The sequence below is a fragment of the Octodon degus genome, unplaced genomic scaffold, assembly GCF_000260255.1.
Source record: "Octodon degus isolate 3935 unplaced genomic scaffold, OctDeg1.0 scaffold00006, whole genome shotgun sequence".
Classification (NCBI taxonomy): Eukaryota; Metazoa; Chordata; class Mammalia; order Rodentia; family Octodontidae; genus Octodon; species Octodon degus.
The window spans coordinates 31,943,751-31,965,133 of record NW_004524582.1 but is presented as its reverse complement, the minus strand read 5'-3'; the positions used below and the strand labels follow the sequence as shown (position 1 = coordinate 31,965,133).

Sequence of the window (21,383 nt, the reverse complement as noted above, 5' to 3'; positions counted from 1 at the left end):
GTGAGTGCATGCGCCTTAGTAGAGTGTAGTGAAGCCTACCGACACCACTGTCAGAAAAGATGACTCCAGCTGTGGGAACTGGTGTCCATTTGCTCTTTCTTTACATAGTATACCCCTAATTGTAATGTTTCTGATTCCCATGTTCTTGGGGTCTGTTTTTATAATAGCAGTAGAATGTTCTTCCTTATAGAACACAGGACAGACTACCTGTCATGTGCTAGGCTTTGGGGGCCCTGACAGGAGCCACGTAGAGAACCTGCCAGGGCTCCACTCCATGTGCCACCATCTAGCCACCAGCCTCTGCTGAGCTGTCCCTCCTGTACACTGGTCTAAGCTCATCCATAGCCTCACCCAATGACAGGATGTGGCAGGGCCCAGCTGTCACCCCTCCCAGGCACTCCCCATGAATGTCCTCACTGAGCCAAGGCAGAAGCAGGTATCACCCCTGTGGGTGGCCTGGGCCTGGGCCCCGTGGGTGACTGAACCGCCCAGAGCTCAGGAACAGTGCACTCACTGCTCGCCTTGTGGGGACAGTCTTCAAAGAGGTGCCCTCTGGGTGCTGCCAGGGCGGTGCCAAGTGGCCCAATATGTGGGAGGCCCTTTCTTCTCCATGGAGGGGTTCTGCAGCTAGTCTGCTGTGGTTTTGTGCCCAGACTCCGATCCCCAGGCACATGTCAGATGCGTAAGTCAGGAGTAATGATTTTATAAATGGATCCTGAGGCAGACTGCTGGATGGGCCCCACGCCCTGTTCTGTGCCCCTGAATGTTCCCAAAGACAACTGGCCGCCTGTATATGGCTTCTGCTGTCCTGCTCAGCTGCAGACAGCATCCTGTGGCCATGTGTGCCGCTGTCTTTGCCCTTGTTGCCCTTCGCAGCAGATCCTGGTATTGTGCATGCAAAAGTGGACTGAGGCTGGGTTGCGGGGAAGTCCTCAGGAATGTCACAGGCTCTCTGGGTGCTGTGGTGCCAACACGTGGAGGGGATGGAAGTAATGGACAGAGGCAGTGGGACACAGGCTTCCACAGAGAGCAGGGTCGCTGATGGCCTCTTGTTGCTTTTGTGGGACCCAGTGAGACCTCGGGCTTGGGGAGCTTGGGGACCCACAGAGTCCAACTGTGAGAACTCTGCTGTCCCCAGCTCCATGGAGGCTTGGGGACAACCCTTTGGGTGCAAGGAAATGGGAGCTGTCCATCCACCTTAAGCAGTTTTCATCTCTGGTTGTACTCAGGACAAGGCCGTGGCAGAGCCAGTCAGTCGCCTGTTGGAAAGCACCCTCAGAAGCAGTCACCTGCCCAGCCAGATCGGAGCCCTGCATGGCATCCTCTACGTGCTAGAGTGCGACCTCCTGGATGACACCGCCAAGCAGCTCATCCCAGTCATCAGTGACTACCTGCTGTCCAGCCTCAAGGGGGCAGCCCAGTGAGTGGGTCAGGCTGGGCAGGGGGGCGGACTCCAAGTGGGCCAAGCACTTGCAGCAGGTCCCTGGCCTGACGGGAGGCAGGAACCCAGATGGTGCCCTCCTCGGGGGGTGGGGGGGTGGAAGCCAGTGAGACATGAGGCAGAGAGCGCCTTGGTTGCCGTGAGTGGCTGTGTTTCCACAGGTCAGACATGTCCACAGGTGTGCACTTTGGGAAGGCAGGGTAGTGAAGGTGGCACCTGGAAGGCATCTTGTCTGGGACAGAGGTGGCATGACCTGTAGGGAGGTCCTTGGTTTTTGTCCTTACTGAATGGTGAGCTTCAGGTGAATAGGATAGCCAGACAGCTGGCCGTTGTCCACTGGAGTGTGGCCCAAAGCAGGTGCATGCAGGTACTGAGGGGCACTGAGAACATGGTGGGGCTCGTTTGGCAGTGTCTGGGTGGAGATGGCAGAGGTGGGGTCCTGGGAGACTGGGGAGCGTCCTGTGGGCTCGCCTGCTTGGTGGCATGCTAGCTCCTCTTCCCATGGTGTCCCCTTGCCCAGCACAGGCCAGCTGGGGATCCCACGGTTCAGGATTACAAGGTAGCAAGAACCACCTGGGTCAGCACCTGAGGAGACAGAGGGGACTTACTTGACTTGAGGGGCTCCACAGGCCCCCTCACTCATTGCAGGAAGGGGCTGGCCTGCACAAGGATGAAGAAGAGGTGCCAGCCAAGAGGGCCTACAGAGTGACATGGCCCATGGCTCTATGCTTGCAGCGGGGCCGGGCCCCTGGGAAGCCCCCCCACTGCACAGGGAGTGGCCACTATGCAAGCTGAGTTTCGTGGTCTCCTTTTTCAGCTGCGTAAACGTGCATAGCCAGCAGCATGTGCTGGTGATGTGTGCCACTGCCTTCTATCTCATTGAGAACTATCCCCTGGATGTGGGGCCTGAATTTTCAGCATCCATAATACAGGTGCGTGGGGCTTAGCTGGGCTTCTCCTGCGGGATCCCCCAGTGGGCCTGTGGAGTCAGGAGAAGATGGGAATGAACTCTCCTTGCCCAGATGTGTGGGGCGATGCTCTCTGGCAGCGAGGAGTCCACTCCCTCCATCATCTACCACTGCGCCCTCCGAGGCTTGGAGCGCCTCCTCCTCTCTGAGCAGCTCTCCCGGCTGGATGCAGAGTCCCTGGTCAAGTTGAGCGTGGACAGAGTGAACGTGCACAGTCCACACCGGGCCATGGCTGCCCTGGGCCTGATGCTCACCTGCATGTACACAGGTGAGCAACTCTGAGGGCCACCCACTCATTCAAGCCAGTGTGGTCAGCTGTACAGTTTCTGTGCAGCTCCTTAAAGGTCCCTTGATGTGGGACCTGAGCCAGCCCTGTCACCTTGGGCAACATTCTAGAGCCCAGGGCAGGAGGCTGGCCGAGGTGGCTCCCAAGTACATAGATGTACGTAGATGTCAGAACTGCTGTGGGGCACTGCACTCCTGAGACCCAGCCGTGGGGTCGGTGCAGGATCCTGGCTTGCCCAGGGCTCAGTCACCTGCTTCCTAGCCCGGAGCTCTGTTAAGTTCCTGTGCACAAGCCACCCTCTTCAGAGCCATTGGGCCTTCAGTCATCTAATCTTCTGGTGCTGCTATTTCAGGAAAGGAAAAAGCCAGTCCAGGCAGGACTTCAGACCCTAACCCCGCAGCCCCGGACAGCGAGTCTGTTATTGTTGCCATGGAGCGGGTGTCTGTTCTCTTCGATAGGTGAGAAGTATACCCGTGCTGTGCCTGGCTCCTGCCCTCAAGCCAGACCCCACAGCAGTGGCTCGTGCATGTCGCGTGTCCAGTCAGCTCTGGCTGTGGTCCTGCCCTGCTTCCCCACTACACCCTGGTCCTGCCTGGCCCCACATGAGGGTAGTGATGACCACCTCCAGGGCGGTCCCCTTGCTTCCATTCTCCTGTAGAGTCCTGGGGTATGGCCTCAGGACTTGAGCAGTGAAAGAAATGCCCTTCACCATGCTGCCTTTTATGAGCCAGGCACACCTTGCACTTGAGAGGTTTGTGGGTACAGCCCAGAAAGAGTGAGGCTGTGATGGTGTGGCTTTCCATGCTGGCTTTGGAGAGCATCACACTTTTGAGAGTGAGGCCCCGTGCTTCTCCTCAGACCGCCTGATCCCAGAAACACACTAGGTCTGTGGCCTGTCAGCCTGCTCTGCCCATGCGGTCTGGCCAGTGAGAAGCTACCAGCTGTCCCCAGAATACTCAGAGACCCAGCCTGTGCCCTCCAGACAAAGGGGTCCTTTGCACAGCTGTGTATTTACACACTGAGTTGAAGAGTGAGCTTTGCAGCCTTTCTTCCACCACCAGAGAGTCTGTCCACGAGCTCAGACATCCAGCTAGCTGCTCGGCAGAGGCCTCCAGGAGGTGTGGGCTGGCACACAGCTGGACCCTTGGCTGAGTTCTTCCAGCAGCGGGCAGGCCAGCTGGGCACAGGCTCAGGAGGTGTCCCCAGGCTCTGGGCCACTTCCCACATCTCGGTCATATCACAAGGTCTTGTGGACACAGGTAGTGTATTTGCAGGTCACTGTCTCCACATCAGAAAGGATGTGGCCAAGGCTGAGTCTTAGGGTCTGTTGCAGTACAGATCACCAAAAGCCCAGGTGGGGTCCAGGTTCGAGAGGAAGAAAAATCTTGGTTGACAGCACATTAGACTTGTGGAGTTAAAAATACCATGCAGCGTCTAGACACAGAGGAGTCAACGCTCCAGCTGCTTTTGCTCATCTCCCTACCTGGCCTGCGCACCCCCTGCACCACTGCCCACACCTGTGCACAGCACACTTGTCCTTACCCCTGGGAAGGGGATGACCAGAGAGCAAGGTTTTGCCTTTTAGTTCTAAAGTCATACCCTCACTGCAGCCTGTGCCCCACCTGGAACATCCCTGAGGGTAGCTCAGTCTGCACCACAATTCCATGTCAGCACCCCCAGACAGGCTTAGGTGAGCTGGGGGCAAGTGGGGTTCTGACCTGTTCCCTTCCCCTCAGGATCAGGAAGGGCTTCCCCTGTGAAGCCCGAGTGGTGGCAAGGATCCTGCCACAGTTTCTGGATGACTTCTTCCCACCCCAGGACGTCATGAACAAGGTCATTGGAGAGTTTCTGTCCAACCAGCAGCCATACCCACAGTTCATGGCCACCGTCGTATACAAGGTGAGGGTCTGAGGTGGAGTCAACCCTAGGCCTCTGCCACCAGGGCCAGGCTCCTTCCCAGGACTGGTGGCCCTGGGAGCATACATGCCCCTCCACTGCCCAGTGCGCTCAGGTGCCACATTCCTTCCCAGGTGTTCCAGACTCTGCACAGTGCTGGACAGTCATCCATGGTCCGGGACTGGGTCATGCTGTCCTTGTCCAACTTCACGCAGAGGACCCCAGTGGCCATGGCCATGTGGAGCCTCTCCTGCTTTTTTGTCAGCGCGTCCACCAGCCCCTGGGTGTCAGCCATGTATCCTTCCTGGGTCTTCCCCTGAGCTCCAGTCCTCACTGTTCTGTGGTATCTAGTTTTAGGCAGTGGTGAAGGCTTAGAGACCTAACATTGCAGGGCCCTGTGAGGTCAGAACAACGTTGGCCCACCACAGGGGTGAAAAAGGTTGACAGGGACACAAAACAGAAGGCCTAGCCATTGGCAGGAAGGGCTGCCCAGGGTCAGGGTGTGAAGGAGCCTGGGCTGGGGGCGGGGCAGGGAGGCGGGGCAGGGCTGCTGGCTGCTCAGGTCGCCAGGCTGCTGGGTTGTTCTATGTGCTGCTTCTCATTAGCTCTTGTCATTGTGCTGTGCTTGCCCTCCTGGGGAGAGGCATGAGTACAGATTCGACCTCACCACCAGCGCTGCCTGCCAGGAGTTCCCTCTTGCGGGCCTTCCCCAGACAGACCGCAGGAGCCTCTGAGCAGCTGTGCTGTGCTGACAGCGCAGCCTCACACAGCTTGCCCGGGAAGCTGGGCAGCTGGGAGGCCGGGCCAGCTCTGCCTCCTTGCACCAAGCAGCTGGCCAGGTAAGTGCGCACAGAGTGCTCTGAGCAGCGGGTGAGGGAGCACCCGCCGTGCAGGCACAGGCAGCTGATAGCTGGAGTCAGCATAAGGTGGCCACTGCTGCTGGCAAAATCCAGGCTGCCTCAGTCACCTTGGCTTCCCTGGCTGGGTCTGCAGGCCTGGGTGGGGCGTCATCTTCCCTGCCTTCCGGTGTTCTCCTTGACCCCACTGCCAGCCTTCCACATGTCATCAGCCGGATGGGAAAGCTGGAGCAGGTGGATGTGAACCTTTTCTGCCTGGTCGCCACAGACTTCTACAGACACCAGATAGAGGAGGAGCTCGACCGCAGGGCCTTCCAGTCTGTGTTTGAGGTGGTTGCAGCCCCAGGAAGCCCATACCATCGACTGCTGACTTGTTTGCGAAGTGTCCACAAGGTCACCGCTTGCTGAGCCTCCGTGTTGGCAGAGGCCTAGGGGAGGCAGCCACTGGGTCCAGGGCTCCTGGGAGTCTGAGCGAGCCCTGCCTCTGCCGGGCTTCTGTTGGCGTCACCGAGTGGTCGAGTTATGTGCGCGTTTCTGCCCCCATGACAGAGGCGCTCTTGGCGGCAGCAGGGGAGGACGCACACAGCAGGTGGGGGTTGAACGTGAGTCCTGTGCTCATGGCCATGCGCTTGGCAGGTGTTACTCCTCCTGGTGTTCACACAGCAGGAGCCCTTCCTTGCTCTTGCAGGTGGCCCTGGCCTCCTTGGCCACAGATGCGCCGCCCGTGGGCTGCAGAGCTCACCCTGCGTCTCCCCAGTGGGTTGTGCCTGCTACACCCTTGTCTTGATGCTGTGGTGCGTGGCAAGTCAGGCTGGGGGTTTTAGGCGCCCAGCGCCAGCCTCCCTTTCTCTGTTTTCTTCTCAGGACTTAAAATTTAATTATATCAGTAAAGAGATTAATTTTAATGTAATGCTTCCTATGCCCGTGTACAGTGTGTGACTTGCAAGGCCTATGCTGCATGAGACAGGGTCTGTGGATGTGGCCAGGCCCTCTGGCTGCCACTCTCCCTCCCATAGCTGCTTGAACTGGCGGGGCAGGCCCCTCCTGCGAACCCTGCAGTGCACTCTTCCCCTTTCCCTGTGTGCCCCGTGTAATTGGGAGGGGGAGAGGTGTCAGCTGGGGCCTGGCTCTGAGGACTGAGGCGGGTTCTCTCTTCTGTGCCCACTGCAGAGTCCCTCGTTAGGCACAGACAGGGCTCCGTTCACCTACAGTGGGAAGCTGGCAACCTCCAACACTGGTTCAGCGGCTAGGACTGTGGTCTGCAGGGGACGTGGTCCTAGGTGCACTGTCCCTTTGCCTCATGTGCACAGTGAACCCTGATGGGTACCTGGCCTGCACCCCCAAGGTGTCACTCACCTGTGTTTTGTCTGAACTGTGCTCAAGAGCAAAGCGAAGTGTTTTGGTGACTGAAGATGAACCCCAGCAGCTCTTCAGCCCCTCACACATGTGCCTCCCTCAGCCTAGAAGAGTGCACATCTGTCCATGAGAGCACAGGAATGAGGCTTGATCTTGGTCGTACGGAGATGGGATGATGAGGGAGGGCCTGCGGGTAGTCACCTGTGGCCCAGGGACAGCTCTGCTTCTAACCCAGGCCCCAGTCCCTGGACTTGGTTCAGGTTTCCAGGCCAAAGGGCTGCATGGTATAAATGGAAGTGAGCCTGGAAGGCAGGGCTCCCTCGATGTGCTCCCTGCTGTGGTTTGGAGCTCTGCCAGCTGTGCTGTGCGGCAGGTCCAGTGCTCTGCTGCCCACCCCGAGGGCAGTCCCACTGGCTGCGTGACTGCTGCACTGGTCGGCAGGGTCCTAAAGACAGTGTCTTAGTTGCTGAAGATGCTGCAGTGTCGTGGTCAGTGGAGAGCACTTGGAGCTGATTCCAGTCTGCCAAGGAGGAGAGCTCTTTCAGCTTGTATTGGCTAGCTGTGTGTCAGTCTGCAGTGTCACCTTGAGACCCCAGTCTCCCTCTGTCCTCTACTGCTGTGGGCTGCAGGGCCACCCATGGGCAGCCCCTTGTGGCTAGCATGAAGCTTTTCCTGCCAGTCCCAGAAGAGACCTCAGCAAGCCAGGACCAACTCGTCCTGGTAAGCAGCAGCTCAGACAGAAATGCATCCAGTTTGGGGAAAGACTAGGGAAACTACTGGAGTTTTAACAAGAAGTTAAAAAGTCACTGATTTTCCCTTACTGATTTGGGCCCCTCTATCTCATCCAAGCTTTCCCCTAGGAAGCTGGTAAGTGTTTGGGAACTGTGGGAAAATTCTGCGGCCCCACCCCCAGGTTGTCCCAGCAGCTCTGAGGCAGTTGTGTTGCGGGCCGGACGCTGTTCCAGGCTAGATGTTTACATTGTAAGAAGTAACACTGTGAATGTGAACTCTGGAGCCATGCCCCTTGGAATTCTCATCATTGGACTCAGCGTAGAGTTTAATTGGCTGCCTCTTGTTCACCATGTAATCTTAGTGTGGGGGCTGGAACCCACCTCTGGCCATAGGCACCAACCCAAAGATCTGTGTGCTCCAGAGCACTTAAGTTTCTAAGTAGAGGTCCATGTGTGTGCGTGTGCATACCCACACTTGGATTTATACACACACACCACGCACGCGCGCACACACAGTTCAAGTCAGACATGCAAGCCCCCTGAAAAGTCTGGTCTGCCTGGAAGCTGTGTAGTCACCGCCTGACTGGAGCACCTGAGACCTGGACTAGATGACGAACGGGTCCCTGCTTAGAGAAGCCCCATGGAGAAAGTGGTCCACCTGGTCACCTCTGCACACAGGATCGAGACTCCCATCAAGTTGCTCCAAAGCTGTGGATTCCCAAATTTTATCAGAAATGTCATTTTGATCGAGTTTTGGGGGGAGGCAGGGTAGTATTTTTGTTTTCTTGCTGGTACTATCAGGAAAGATTTTAGTGAAACCAGGGTAAAAATTATTTGGCAATGCACTTAAGCATGTTTCTTCTCCAAATTGTGCCTCCCTTGTACTGCTGGCCCCACTGACATGGAGGTGACTTTCTAGCTGCAAGTGCCCTTTTTCATGCTCATGATTTCTCTGCGTGGACCCGTCAGGAGGAAGAGTGGAGTGGAAACACCCCCGACACCCAGAATGTGCCCACCAGGGAGCTCTTCCCACGAAGCCACAGTGTCCCGGCCGAGAGCTCGCCCTGTGGGTGGGTCACACAGCAATAACTGCATGTCTCTTGCTGCCGAGCACTGTGGGGCTGGCATGGGGTTGGCTCCGTGTGCTTGTAAGGTAGAATTAGTTCCTCTAGCTGCCTGCAAGCACCCGTCTCCATCAGCCTCCTCCCTGGGTTGGTCCCTCCCTCTCTGCACTGGGTACAGGGGCCAGAGCTGGGTGTACGTGTAGGCTGGGCAAACTCCGTGTCCGCTGGAGTGATGTGTGGGAGCAGGAGGGCCTGGATCGCTGCTGAGGCCAGGTGGGGCGCTTAGCGTGGCGCAGGGTGAAAGGACCGTCCCCTGTCGGGACGGAGGGGCTCAGCCTGGCCTCCACGCGAGGTGCCCGGAAGGCTCGGTTCCAACATCCCTGTGTGCCTGTCGTGTTAATGCCATTTCTGAAGGCCTGCCCCAAGTGTTTCAGGGAGCAGACCTTCTACTGCACATGGTGGATAGGTCATGGGCCGCAGAAATCTGCCTGCGGGTGCGGCCCTAACCCAGGGGCCTTCGTAGGGGCTGTAAGCAAGCAGGCTGTGGGCTGTGGCTGTGATGGGCGTGTCCCGGAGCCCCACCCAGCCCTGACTGTACTTCCAAGAGGAAGGACTGGCATAAGATGTATATTTAAATTTTTTAAACTGCTGCAGATGTTGTATATTCAAATTAAAGGAATGATCAAACCACCCGTCATTGCTGTGTGGGGCTTGCTCTGCTTGCTGAGAACTGTTCGCCTCTGTCCAGTGAAGTCTGTTGGCACAAGCAGGCGCAGAGGGCTGGGCTCAGGCCCAGCCTAGTGGGTGCTTCTGCAGACACCGTCCTGCGTGGCGCCTTGCAGCCCAGCAGGCATGGGCTGTGAGAGCACACATGGCTAGTGGTGCTGGAAGCTCATCTTGGGGGCCTCCCACATGGGCATCCCCTGCTTCCACAATGGTCACCAGGGGGATAGAGAGCGCTGTGTCCTCACCTGGAGTCCCCGCACAGATCTGGCCCTCCCGCTTCACAGACCGTGCTGTGCTTCACAGCCATACCCCTGGCCCAGCTGGACTGCGCTGTCCCCAGCACAGCTGGCATTTCCCCCTCCCCTGTGCTGGGCCACTGTGTCTGTGTCGCCCACCCCGTCCTTTTCAGGTTGTCAGCCCTTCCCCTGAGAAGTACCTTCTCCAGGACATCCCCTGGTCCAGCTCACTGCCCTCCCAAGGCTTGGTGGTCTACGTGGTAGTAACCCTGGGGTACAGTGCTTTGCCTGCCAGCCTGCAGAAGCAGCCACCTCAGACTGGGCTGCCCAGGGCAGGATGTGAGCATTGATGGCCCACCTAGTCCCTCCAGCTACTGTCCCCATGGCAGAGTCAGCCAGATAGGGCCCTTGTGGGGCTCGGATCCCCTTTCTCCACACAGGGTGACAAGCACTCGACCCAGAGGCTCTGGAGGCCATATGGGGTTTTGCTGCCGCCTCAGTTGCTATAAGCATTGATGTGGGGCAGGGGGTCACTTCAGCTGCCTGAATCTGTCTCCTGATTGGTCTCACCCTTCAGCACTGCCTGTGGTCCAATCACTTCAGGGGAACAGCGCACTCCTTCCTCTGGTTCAGGTGTGGACAGCCAGCCCCTGGCACTCCTGGTCAGTATAGCTGGTGTTCCCAGAAACCAGGCCCAGGCCCAGTGAAAAGTGCCCCTCCACAGGGCTGCCCACAGCACGCTGTGCACTCCAGCTGCACAGCAGAGGGCAAGCACCTTGCCAGAAGTGCCGGGAACACCTGCTCTCCTGCCCCTCTCTGCGCTCACACTTGGTACCTGCAGTGGTGTTTTCCACCCATGATCACTTGGCTCTGAAAAGCATTATGAAATATTCCGAGTGAGGAGTCTGACCCTTCACACGCCTGCACGGTGATGAGGAAGCGGCAGGTGAGGTGAGTACCAGGGCCACAGCTCAGCTCCAGACCTTGGGGGTCACAGAGGGGACTAGGTGCCCCCTGGACCTGTGCAGCCAGCAGGCTAGGGGGCCAGGGGCCAGCCCAGGAGCACGACGGCCTCAGGAGCCCTGTCCAGTCCAGGAGCACCAAGACGTTTGGGCCCTGTGGCACCTGGCTCTGGAGTCTGCCACCTTCGTGGAATGCTTGGGCCTCTGTTGTCTTCTCAGCTCCTCAGCCTGCTCCCCATCTGCTCAGGGGCCCCTTAGGGGGCTCCCTTCTGTCCAGGTCCAGTGGGGACAGTATTCAGGCTAGGAACTTCTGGTGACCCTCGGCTCAAGGTGGCCTGACCACAGGGGAAGAGGACTAATTGGTCTGGGGAGTGGCAGTGCCCAGCACAGAAGCTAGACAGTGTCCCCAGCTGCCCTGCTGTGCCAGGCAGCCCAGTCCCCAAACCCCTGGGGTAGGCCAGCCTGAGGAGGAACCTTGCCCACTGTATCCCCACTGAGAAGGTCGCCCTGTCCCCCCACTGCAGGGCAGCTCTGGCACAGCCTGGGCCCTGCTTGCACCACCACCACCCCAGCACACACAATCACTGCCCACTTCCAGCGGTGGCCAGTCTCAGTTCTCAAGCCTCCAGACCCCCCTGCCACCAGCACAGGCTCAGCTTCCCCACCATGCGTAGCTGCACAGGCCCAGTCCTGCGTTGCCTGCCTGTCAGGCCTGGTGTCCTACAGCAGGGCAGCGTCATCCGCGCCCGGTGAACACGTGTGTGGTGTTGGGCCCAGCCTGTTACTTAGAGGTGAGACAGACCTGGAGAGCACAGGCCTCCCTCTGTGCAGCGGGACCGGGATGAATGCTAGCACAGTGCCTGGCCTCCCGAGGAGGTGCCTGCTGAGGCCCTGACTGCCTTTCCCTGCAGGTGCTGCGGGTGCCTAATCCCACAGTGACTGAGGGTCCCAGCAGGCCATGCAGCTGTGCCAAGGTATGGAGCTCCTCCCCTAGAGGGACACACCTGTGGGCTTACTCCAAGTGGTTGGCCAGCCCAGTTCATCTTGGGGAAACCCAGACAAAAGGTCTGCTTTGGAAGGCCCCCAGAGGGAACGCTGGTAAGCCAGCCCGAGAAGGAAAGGTTGACACCCCCCCAGGGTTCTTCCTGGAGAGTGGCACTGCCCCCTTTGACTACTTAGAATTCAAGCAAACCGGGTAGGTACCCCTAGAGGTCTCAGAAGCCTTTGAGAGGATTCTTGGGAGGGGCTACATTAGAGGGGTCAAGGTACCATCTCTCCAGGGCCCCTCAGCCAGGGCCACACTGGGTGTTCATGGATCTCCAGCCAGGTCCTGTCACTCCCCCTGCAGGGATGAGGAAAAAGGCCAAGGGCCAGGAGTAAGGGAGGCCATGCTCTGAGTCTGGAACCCTGGACCATGCTTGCTGTCTTTCCTGTGTGCTGGGCATGCATTACCCCGCTTCTGCCTCTGTACACAGCTGGGGTGGGACAAAAGGATGAGTACCTAGCCTCCTACTGTTTAAAACCTGTGCATGAGGAACAGGGCTTCTTGGTGAAGTGGGGCTCGGGGGCAGTGAGCCCACAGGCCAGCAGTGGGCCAAGGATGGCAGTAGGGAGGCTGGAAGGGCCCTACATGGGAGACATGGCAGTCCCACCTGCAGACTACGGGGGCTGCACAGCTGTCAGTGGCAGAGTGGTCCAGGGCTCAGAGAGGAGAGGGACCCACAGAGTGGCACAGCGAGCTGTCCAGGGGCTTCCGAGCAAGAGAACGCCCCATGGGATAGGGAGCTGATAGCCTGGGTCCTCCCACACTGGGCACCCAGGCCTCCTACGGAGTACCATGGAGCGCTTCACAGAGGACGTGCGACACTCAGCTCCCCGCCTTTGTCAAGCCAAGGAGGACAGCAGCACCCGCTGTCCTGTACTGACCAGGGAGTTTCAGTCTGGGTGCCAAGTGCCTCTGGTCTGTCCAGCACAGGACCTTGGGTCTGTGCGGTCCCCGTTTTCCCCTGGTAAAAGCTACCTGGCTGTGCCCTGGGGCCACGCTCTCCCTCTCCCTCCACAGCCTTCGTGGCACCTCAGCCTGCCTGCCCCCAGCTCCTCTGGCTGAGGTCCCCACTGGCCCTGCTGGTGTTTCAGTCCCTCAGTGCCACAGAGCCTGGAGCCCTCACGCTCATGTTTGCCTGCTGCACAGTTCTGCCTTTCCACCTGGTCTGGCTGGCCCTCCCGGTGCCACCCTCTGATCTGTTCTCCTGTCTCCACCCATAGCTTCCCTTTGCCCCCAGTGCTACTCCCTGTCCCCAGCCTATGCTGAAAGTCAGTGTCCAAGTTCCCTAATGGGCACACTGAGTGGGGGCTGGCTCGAGTCAGTCTGGTGCCTCAGTGCCAGCCTGTTTGGTGGATAGAAAAGCAGCAGCATGGGACAAAGGTGGGAGGGGTCTTCGTGCTGTCCCCTGAATTCTGGCCCAGCCTCCGCCAAGGAGGTGTGTAGCTGGCTGATCTGGTCAGCATGCCTGATCTGGCCTGGGCTGATCTGCCTACCCCACCTCCCTGGCCCATCTCCTGGGACCACACTGTCCTCCTGTGCCACCCCCATGGCCCATGGGCTGCCCTGGCCCCTACCTCCGACCTCGCTGGCACCACAGAAGCCCCTCTCTGCACAGTTCCCCAGCAACCAAGGCCTGGTGGGGCGGCAGGAGGGAGGCAGGCTGGGGCAGACACCCCGTTTGGGCCCAGTGCTCCCTGCAATATTGATGGCCCGTCAGTGTGGCCCTGATTCTTGTGCTTTCAGTTAAAAGGTTTCTGTTGTTGTAGCTTATGCAGTTGCTCTGTTGCTATGGAAACGTGACATCAAAATGACGTTTCCCGTTTAAAAGCTTTTAACTAAATTCTTGCCTGTCAGATGTAGGCCCCATTTTGAGCGTGGAGCTGCCTCAAGCAAGCTAGTGTGGTGCCTCCCGCCCATGGTGCCTGGGCTGGGCCCCGGGCCCCGCCTGAGCGCCGTCCTTAACCCCACAGGTGCCTCCAGCATGGCGGCGGCCGAAGTGCCCAGCTACCTTGTGTCTCCTCAGACGGAGAAACACCGGCGGGCCCGCAACTGGACGGATGCTGAGATGCGCGGCCTCATGCTTGTCTGGGAGGAGTTCTTCGATGAGCTCAAGCAAACCAAGCGCAACGCCAAGGTGTATGAGAAGATGGCCAGCAAGCTCTTCGAGATGACGGGTGAGCGCCGGCTGGGCGAGGAGATCAAGATCAAAATCACCAACATGACCTTCCAGTACAGGTGGGCACTCATGGCGGTGGGCCGGGGCGGTGGAGGGCACGCGCCAGCCATGGTAGGTCCCACACACAGCCTCTGGAACCACTCCTGCAGCTTCCCCTGGGGAAGTGGAGAAACTGAGGCCCAGCAAGTGCAAGAAACTGGCGGGGACTCCTGAGGAGGCAGGACCGCTGTTGACTTCCTATTGCTGGGCTGTGGCTCCAGAGATGCACACCACTGGGTGCTGCGCGCACAACACCACTGAGACAGCGCCCGTGCAGGCAGCGTCTCTGATCTGCACCTCCCATCCCACCTCCAGGGACCACAGGTCGTCACCAGGGAGTCAAACGCCTCTGCACAAATAGAGAACCTGAGGCCAGAATGAGCAGGAAGCTCATTTCCCAGGCCTGTCTGGCCCTGACTGGCCCTGACCCCCTAGGACCTTGAGCTTGTGCCATGTGCCCAGCCCAGGGCCAAGGAGAAGGGCACTTGGGGCAGATGTGGGGGCCTTGGGCTGCCCAACAGGCGCTCAACCCTGCTCTTGGGAAGAAGTGGGGAGCCCAGGCCAGGCTCGTCTCTAGCTCCAGGCATTCCAGGGTAGCTGGCTTTGCACCGGGGCTTCTGGAGGAAACCAAGAGAAGCAGCCAGCACCCACCACACAGGACCCTGTCTGTCTGGAGAGGCGGGAGGTGGGCCAGGGCTCACAGACGGGGGGGGGGGGCCTTGCAGGTGTGAGGGATCTTGTGTGGAGTGAAGGTCACAGGGTGGGGTGAAGGTCATGGGAGTGGGGAGGATTGCAACAGGAGCTGTGGGTCACAGGACACAGTGCCTGGGAGCATCTGCCTGTGGGCGGCCTAGGGCTGCCCATCGTAGGGGACCCTGTCCCAGGTCCCAGGGGAGGCTCCAGCAGTACCGGAGTACAGGCATGCGGGCTGGTAAAGATGGGAACCTATGAACAGAGGGTGCCCTGCAGACTTTGCTGTTGCATCCCAGGCGAGCACCAACCATACACTCACAGGTGAGGGCTGCTCCATGTAGCACAGGAGGCTGCACCCCAGCCCTGGCTCCTGACCGCCCTCAGAGCCCAGGGCACCCAGCAGGCCCCACAGAGACCTTGAGGCTCTGTTCTGAGTTGTGCTGACTTAACTTGCAGGGTCCCCCGAGGAGCAGGTCCCAACCTGGCCCCGTCCGAGGCCTATCTCTCACTGTGGCCTGGAGCCAAAACCCGTTGCCTAGAGTCCTTTAGTGTAGACGGTGCTAAATTTGAGCCTCTGCTCCTGATGTTCGGGCTGAGATGTGAGTCTGGTGTAAGTGGAGGTGGACATGCAGATGGCAGCTCTTTCTGCCCCACCTGGGGTCTTTCCTGCCCTGTCCCCTGGCCTGCCTGGCCTGCCCCATGCCTCTGGCCCCATTCAAACATCTGGTGAGTAAAGGGCTCCAGGGGCAAGGGTGAGGCCCCGCAGCTGAGAGCCAGCCTCCCTCACCCAGTAATTCAGAGTGAGGCCTGGCCCGCGCCTGTTGGTGTCTAGCTGAGTTATTCATTATTCATCCTGAAAGCCTCACTCCACATCCCAGGGGAAGGATTCTGTCTCCACTCTTGGGCGCTGATGAGGGGTGCAGTCAGGCCGGGGTGTATAGCATTCCCAGCTTGGGAAGCAAGTGCCTTCCTTGTCTCCCCATGACTGCCATCATCAGTCCTTACTCACCGAGGGAGGAACTGAGGCCTAGAACTGTAAAGGGTCTTGCCACTTGGGCCTTCACGGGCTGACACTTCAGCTGGTGACCAGGTCTTTATCTCCCCCTTTCCCCTTTCTGCTGCAGATACTTTGTTTTTTCACAAGACCTGTTTATATATTAAGGTTGTCTGGCTAAGCATGTGGGGCTTCCATGGAGCATGGTTGCTGGAATAGCATGTGGGACCTCTCAGGCTGGATAGTGTCCCCATCCCCAAGAATAAGGCTAGCTTGAGATGGTAGAAAGAGCAGGTACTGTGGAGGGACCCTTCGGAGGCTGGTGGTCGCCAGGTGCAGCTTGCCTTTCCCTCTGAATGTGGATTGGGTACCCACTGTTGGTAAGACAGAGAGCCTAGGCCTGCTCTGTGTGACCTGTCCCTAGCTCTGAAGAGGACATCTCACTTGGCACTGCCCACAGCCCAAGCAGCTGCCCCTCCTTGCTGGCTGTGCCTGCTTGCTAGGGGTTGCTCGCTCTACCCGCCTGTTACTTCAGTGCGCAGTGGGCCTGGACCACGGCTGTCGGGAGCACCACGGGGACATGGGACACTCAGCCCGAGGGTGCGGGCTGGTACCAGGGGATAAGTGTTGGCAGGCAGGTGGGGGTCCCTGGGCCTCAGAAGCTTCTGGGTCTAATGGGGTAGAGGTCCCCAGCCCAACCCTGCAGCTTTATCCCTGTCTGGCCCATAAGCTGCCCTGCCTGGTCTCCCTGGCCCTCACCCCATGAGGCTTAGGGCCCCCTTGAGGCAGGACCTGCAACAGGAGAAGATTGCAGGATGGCTGGGAGGGCCCAGGGCAGGGGCCCTCCTTGCAGCGTATAGAGGAGCCCAGAAGGCCCCACCCTGTCACTTCTGCGCAACTGCACCTTCTAAGGCGGAGTGGGTGATAGTGACCCTACCAGGCTCGGACCCAGTACAGCTTCCAGTTCCACCCCACCAAGGATAATGCTGGCAGCTAGCCTGCCACTTGTCAGGCACTGTTTTATTGAATCTCTTCTGCCTTGAGAGGGGCTTTCTCCTTCATCCCCATTTTACTGATGAAGAAATGGAGGCTCAGAGAGGTTAATGGACCTGCCCAAGATCGTACAGCACAGTGGTAATAAGACTCTCAGTGCTGTGGACACTGCTCCTGCAGTTCTCTGTCTCTGAGGCATCTTTTCTGGAAAGCCAATTGCTAGCTTGTAATATCTTATGGCTGTACTTAAGTTTATCAGAATAACTTCTTAGTGCTGAGAAACTTAGGTAAGGAGCACTATGTGTTCGTTGCTAAGTTTAGAAACTACAGAAAAGAGAAACCACAGGAGCCAACTCATGGTCCCAGCAGCCACGGCCGCCCTTCCTACATGTGGGGCGCTGCCCCTTCTGCCAGGGCCTCGAGCCTCCTTGTCAGCCCTCACCCTGAGCTGCCGGTAGCCCTGCCCGCGGAGTCTGCGCACATCCCAGAGCCTCGTTGCTCTGAGTCCGCTGCTACCAGGACCCGGAGCCCGGCTGGCCGGCCACAAGTGGCTCCTGCCTGTGCCCTCCCCGGGGTCCCCCAGCCCCTGCGAGCCCCTCTGCCGAGGAGCCTGGTGGGGTGGGCTGGGACCAGCTGTTTCTCACCCTTGGCTCTTGTATCTCTCGTTTCAGGAAATTAAAATGCATGACAGATAGCGAGTCCGTCCCGCCGGACTGGCCCTATTACCTAGCCATTGATAGGATTCTGGCCAAGGTCCCCGAGGCCTCTGAGGGCAAAGTGCCGGACGGCCAGCAGCCGGGGCCCTCCACATCCCAGACCGAGGCGTCTCTGTCGCCGTCCGCTAAGTCCACCCCTCTGTACTTACCGTATACCCAGTGCTCCTACGAAGGCCGCTTTGAGGACGATCGCTCCGACAGCTCCTCCAGCTTACTGTCCCTTAAGTTCAGGTAGTGTGCGTGCGCTCGCTCTCCTCCTCCCACCTGGGGCCTTGCCCACCTGAGCGGCCAGGCCATTGTGGCAAGGGTGGCCACATGGCATGGCGTCCTCATAGTCGGGACCATGCTGGTCTCCCGGCTCTGCCGTTTAGCTGCCTGGGAAATTCCTTGACCTCTCTGGCCTCAGTCTCCCACCTGTGAAATGGGGATCAATCAGAATCTTCCTGGGCCAGGGTTGGGAGCATCAAAAGACAAGACAGGGCCTGGCCCACAAGTTCCTTCCTGCTTGCCCGCACCCCACACAGGTCCTGCCTGCCCCCACCACTCTAGGGGTCATCCTGCTGTGCCTGGGCATCAGACTGCGTGCAGGACAGACAGCCAATGGTGTGGGGACAGACAGCCCAGAACAGGCGCTTGAGAGGAAGGGAGTATAGGCTTTCGAGGTAACATAGGAGTTAGCCAGGTAGAAAGAATAGGGAGAATATCGCTTTGAGTCATGGTCTGTCTCTGTTCCCCAGTCTTCAAGTCTGTCTGAGGGGCAGTGGGGTAGAAAGGCTCCCCTAGTCCCCCCTCCCTGAAGAGTTCTCGTCCGTGATCCCAGACAGATGCCCCTTTGTTTAGCCAGCCTGAGTTAGCAAGAAGCTGAGGTGTGGGCTGACCAGCCAGGATCCCAGACTCTGCTGCTAGGATGCTGCACAAGCTGTGACCCCCGAGGCTGGCTGCCCACCCGAAGCTCTGAGCACAGGGTCCAGATGGGCCAGAGGGTGTGGTCAGGTGGGCTCTGGCAGTGCTGTGGTGGCCAGAGGCTGGCTGGCTCCAGCTCCCTGGTCCCAGGGAGGAAGCTGCCACTCCCTTAGCCCTGCTCCTGCCTCCCCAACCCTCCCATGGGCTGGGAGGGGGAGGGCTGAGGCCCAAGCCCTTGGTATTACACCTGTGTGCCCACCTACCTGGTCCCACCAGAGGGCGTTTCTGCTCCCTGGAAGCCCCCCTCCTGTCAACTCTGTCTCTGGGAGGCGGCTCTGCATCTGGGCCCTGTTCAATTTGGGCCCACTGCCTGCCCTGCTCAGTGGCTGGGGTGCTGCCTTGCCCGATGCCTGGGTTGTCACACCAGGTTGCCTATAGGTCCCCAGGGCTGCTGGTGCCTGTGGCCCCCTTCTGTTCCCCTCACAGGCAGGGGCTTGGAGCCCTGGGGCCTCAGTGTCCCCATTGGGTGGCTGGGAGGGTCCAGGCTGTGGCCGATTCATCCACAGCTGCTGTTGTCCCGTAGGTCAGAGGAGCGTCCCGTGAAGAAGCGCAAGGCACAGAGTGGCCACCTGCAGAGGAAGAAGCTGCGCCTGCTTGAGGCCATGCTGGAGGAGCAGCGGCGGCTGAGCCGTGCCATGGAGGAGACATGCCGTGAGGTGCGCCGTGTGCTGGACCAGCAGAACATCCTGCAGGTGCAGAGCCTGCAGCTGCAGGAGCGCATGATGAGCCTGCTGGAGAAGCTCATTGCCAAGTCCAGCGGCTAGGCGGGCCAGGCCGCCCAGGACCTGGGACACGGGCGTGTTGGAGCGTGCTCCCCGGAGTCACTCCCGGAGATGTTCGAGATGGCTTTTGATATTAAATGTGTACTTTTCAGTATTGCCTGAAAGCAGAATTGGAGCTCTCTGGCCTGGAGGGCTGCACCAGGGCAAGTTCCTGAATATGGTTATAGCTCAGGCAGGCAGGCACTATGTGGGTGCCCCTGGCCTGGAACTGCTGAGTCCTCCTCCCCAGCTCCACCTTGGCGCGGAGCCAGTGTCGCTTCTGACCTCAATGCAGAGCCTGAGCTACTTTCCAGGGGCCTTCCTTTTGCCTGTGTGCAGTTGCCGCTATGGTAATTGCCTCCTGTGGGCATGTCACTGCACAAGCAACCATACCTGTTACCCCCAGCCTGGCCCTGGTCCAGCTGTGAGGAGTTCCCGTCCCAGGGACTGCAGTGAGCTGAGAAACAGCTGCAATGTCCATGAATGCAGGAAGAAGTGCAGGAAGGAATGGCTGAGGTGGAGGAGGAGGAAGGCGGCCAGCAGGAGGTCCTCGCCAGGGGTGGCCCCTGCAATTGCCAGAGGCTGGGGAGCCAGAACAATCCAGGGACAACAGGGAGAGTGTGGTCTTCCTGCTTACTGAGAGGAAGCCACCACACGACTAGATCCAGTGGCACGGGCAGACAGGGCTGGCATGGGGCTCAGCAGCCAGTGTGTTTGCCATCTCCACAGTTCTGTTGCTGGCGTTGTAGGGTAAAAGCCCCAGTACCCTCACAGTCCCAGCTTGGCCACCCATGCCAAAATGCCAGTCAAGGAGAACAGCAGGGCCTGGGGCAGGAAGGGAGCTGTAACCCACATGGCCATGCTTGGAGTGGTTTTGATCTGGCCACTGACGAAAGCCTTGGAAATGGAAACAAAGGTGCACTTGGGGTTTGCATAGTTGGCAGGATTAGGGGTCCTGGGGTCTGGTTGACTGGTGTCTCTGCCCTGGTTTTGGGATGTCCTGGAAGAGCTGTTGTGGCAGTAGGTGCACCTCAGCTCCTGCATGGGGCAGCCCAGGCTGCCCTCCTAGGCATTGGCCTCATTGTGGGGACTTCAGGAAGACACTGCCATGCTGGAATGGGAGGGGGCTGCAGGTTCAGGACAGGGGATCTAGAACTAGGGCTATAAAAGCTGGTAGTTAGGGCTAGGGATGTAGCTCTGTGGCACAGTGCCTGCCTGGTAAGCATAAGGTCCTGAGTTTGATTCGCAGTACCAAAAGAGAGAGAGAGAGAGAGAGAGAGAGAGAGAGAGAGAGAGAGAAAGCCGACAGTTAGATGTCCCAGCAAATCCCTGGAATTGAATCCTGAAAATTACTATAGTCACTCTTGCCCTGGTGTCACCAGTCCGGAAGAGCTATAAGGTTCGCTAGGTACACAGAGAGCTAGTAAGTAGTGTGTTACAGATGGGGTGATGAGGCTGCCCACAGAGCCACGGGGGAAGGGAGACTTCAGGTGAAGTCAGTGCGCCGGGCCTTGTCCTGCTTTGGCTACTGGACTCTAGATCCCTGTTGTACTTTGACCACTGGAAAATTCTGAAAGCCCCTCAGTGAATTCCCATAGTGTCCTTGGCCAGGGTGAGGCTCCTGTCACTGGTACTGCACTGGAGGCTAGAAGCAGGCGTGTGTGACTTGTCCCAGGGAGCCAGCAGACTGCTGCCCAGGAGAAAGGGCTGTGATGCAGTGGTCAGCAAGTGACAAGTGACCCATCCTGGCTGCCAGGTGAGCAGACTGCTGGGGACAGGCACGAAAGCAGAACCTCAGGCCTGGCACTGTCACCCTGGGATGCACTGAGGTCATCCATACAGTTGAGTGGTGGGTTCTACCAGGTGTGGGTCCAGCACTGGTCAGCTCGGACGTGGAGCCCAGTCGCAGACCACGGCAGGAGGGGCCAGGAGTCCGCTCAGTCCAGCAGGCGAGCAGGCTCCATCCTGCTCTCAGGCCCCTACCGGTCGCTCCCACCCGCCAAAGCCCACGTTGCTCCAGGGCGGTAGCACGCTTTCTGAGTCTGATGTGAGTCCCTGCAAAGCCAGCTTCCTTCTGCTGACAGGCTGTCCCTGCATCGGAAACCAGAAGGAAGCATGCACAGTTGGCTTTTGAGGGTCAACAAGAGCAGCCCCAGGTCCCTCCTGGAAAGCAGTAGGGTGACCAAGACAGGGACTCCAAGGCTGGGAGGTAGTCCTGGCGAGTGTGTAATGCAGGCGCCCACTTCCTGCTCAGACAAGAGGCTACTTTCTCCAAGAATTCATGGGATTAACAGCCATATTGCAATCCCGGTAGGTACCTGGGTGGCCCTAAGTGCTGGGAACCTAGTCACAGGTGCCAGTGACATGCCTGCCCCCGGGGCTGACAACTGAGGCTGGCCAGTGCCTCACACAGCTACTGTAGGTTCCCCAACCTCTGGACAGGAAGGGCAGTTCCAACTCTAGAGGGAGCGCTGTCCCTG

General features: G+C 58.8%; 2 protein-coding genes across 3 annotated transcripts in view; both read left to right on the top strand.

Annotated features, from left to right (window-relative positions):
* Htt (huntingtin) overlaps positions 1-9,291 on the top strand; it is a 149,447-nt gene extending 140,156 nt beyond the window's left edge. For both annotated transcript variants that reach the window (XM_004624601.2, XM_023700011.1), the window contains exons 61-67: positions 1,230-1,420; positions 2,259-2,373; positions 2,464-2,677; positions 3,048-3,153; positions 4,432-4,594; positions 4,726-4,886; positions 5,643-9,291. In XM_004624601.2, the coding sequence (XP_004624658.1) occupies positions 1,230-1,420; positions 2,259-2,373; positions 2,464-2,677; positions 3,048-3,153; positions 4,432-4,594; positions 4,726-4,886; positions 5,643-5,856 (1,164 nt within the window). In that variant the 3' untranslated portion in view covers positions 5,857-9,291. The remainder of the gene's footprint in view (positions 1-1,229; positions 1,421-2,258; positions 2,374-2,463; positions 2,678-3,047; positions 3,154-4,431; positions 4,595-4,725; positions 4,887-5,642) is intronic.
* A 2,159-nt stretch (positions 9,292-11,450) lies between these two features.
* Positions 11,451-18,908, top strand: Msantd1 (Myb/SANT DNA binding domain containing 1). Its single transcript, XM_004624600.2, has 4 exons — positions 11,451-11,497; positions 13,539-13,803; positions 17,135-17,410; positions 18,666-18,908. Exons 1-4 carry the CDS (start codon positions 11,482-11,484, stop codon positions 18,904-18,906), a joined length of 798 nt encoding a protein of 265 aa, XP_004624657.2. The 5' UTR covers positions 11,451-11,481; the 3' UTR covers positions 18,907-18,908.
* Positions 18,909-21,383: the final 2,475 nt, after the last annotated feature.

Coding starts and splice junctions, on each gene's coding strand:
- Msantd1 (XM_004624600.2), top strand. Junction 13,804..17,134: donor AACATGACCTTCCAGTACAG/GTGGGCACTCAT, acceptor CTCTCGTTTCAG/GAAATTAAAATGCATGACAG. Junction 17,411..18,665: donor TTACTGTCCCTTAAGTTCAG/GTAGTGTGCGTG, acceptor GTTGTCCCGTAG/GTCAGAGGAGCGTCCCGTGA.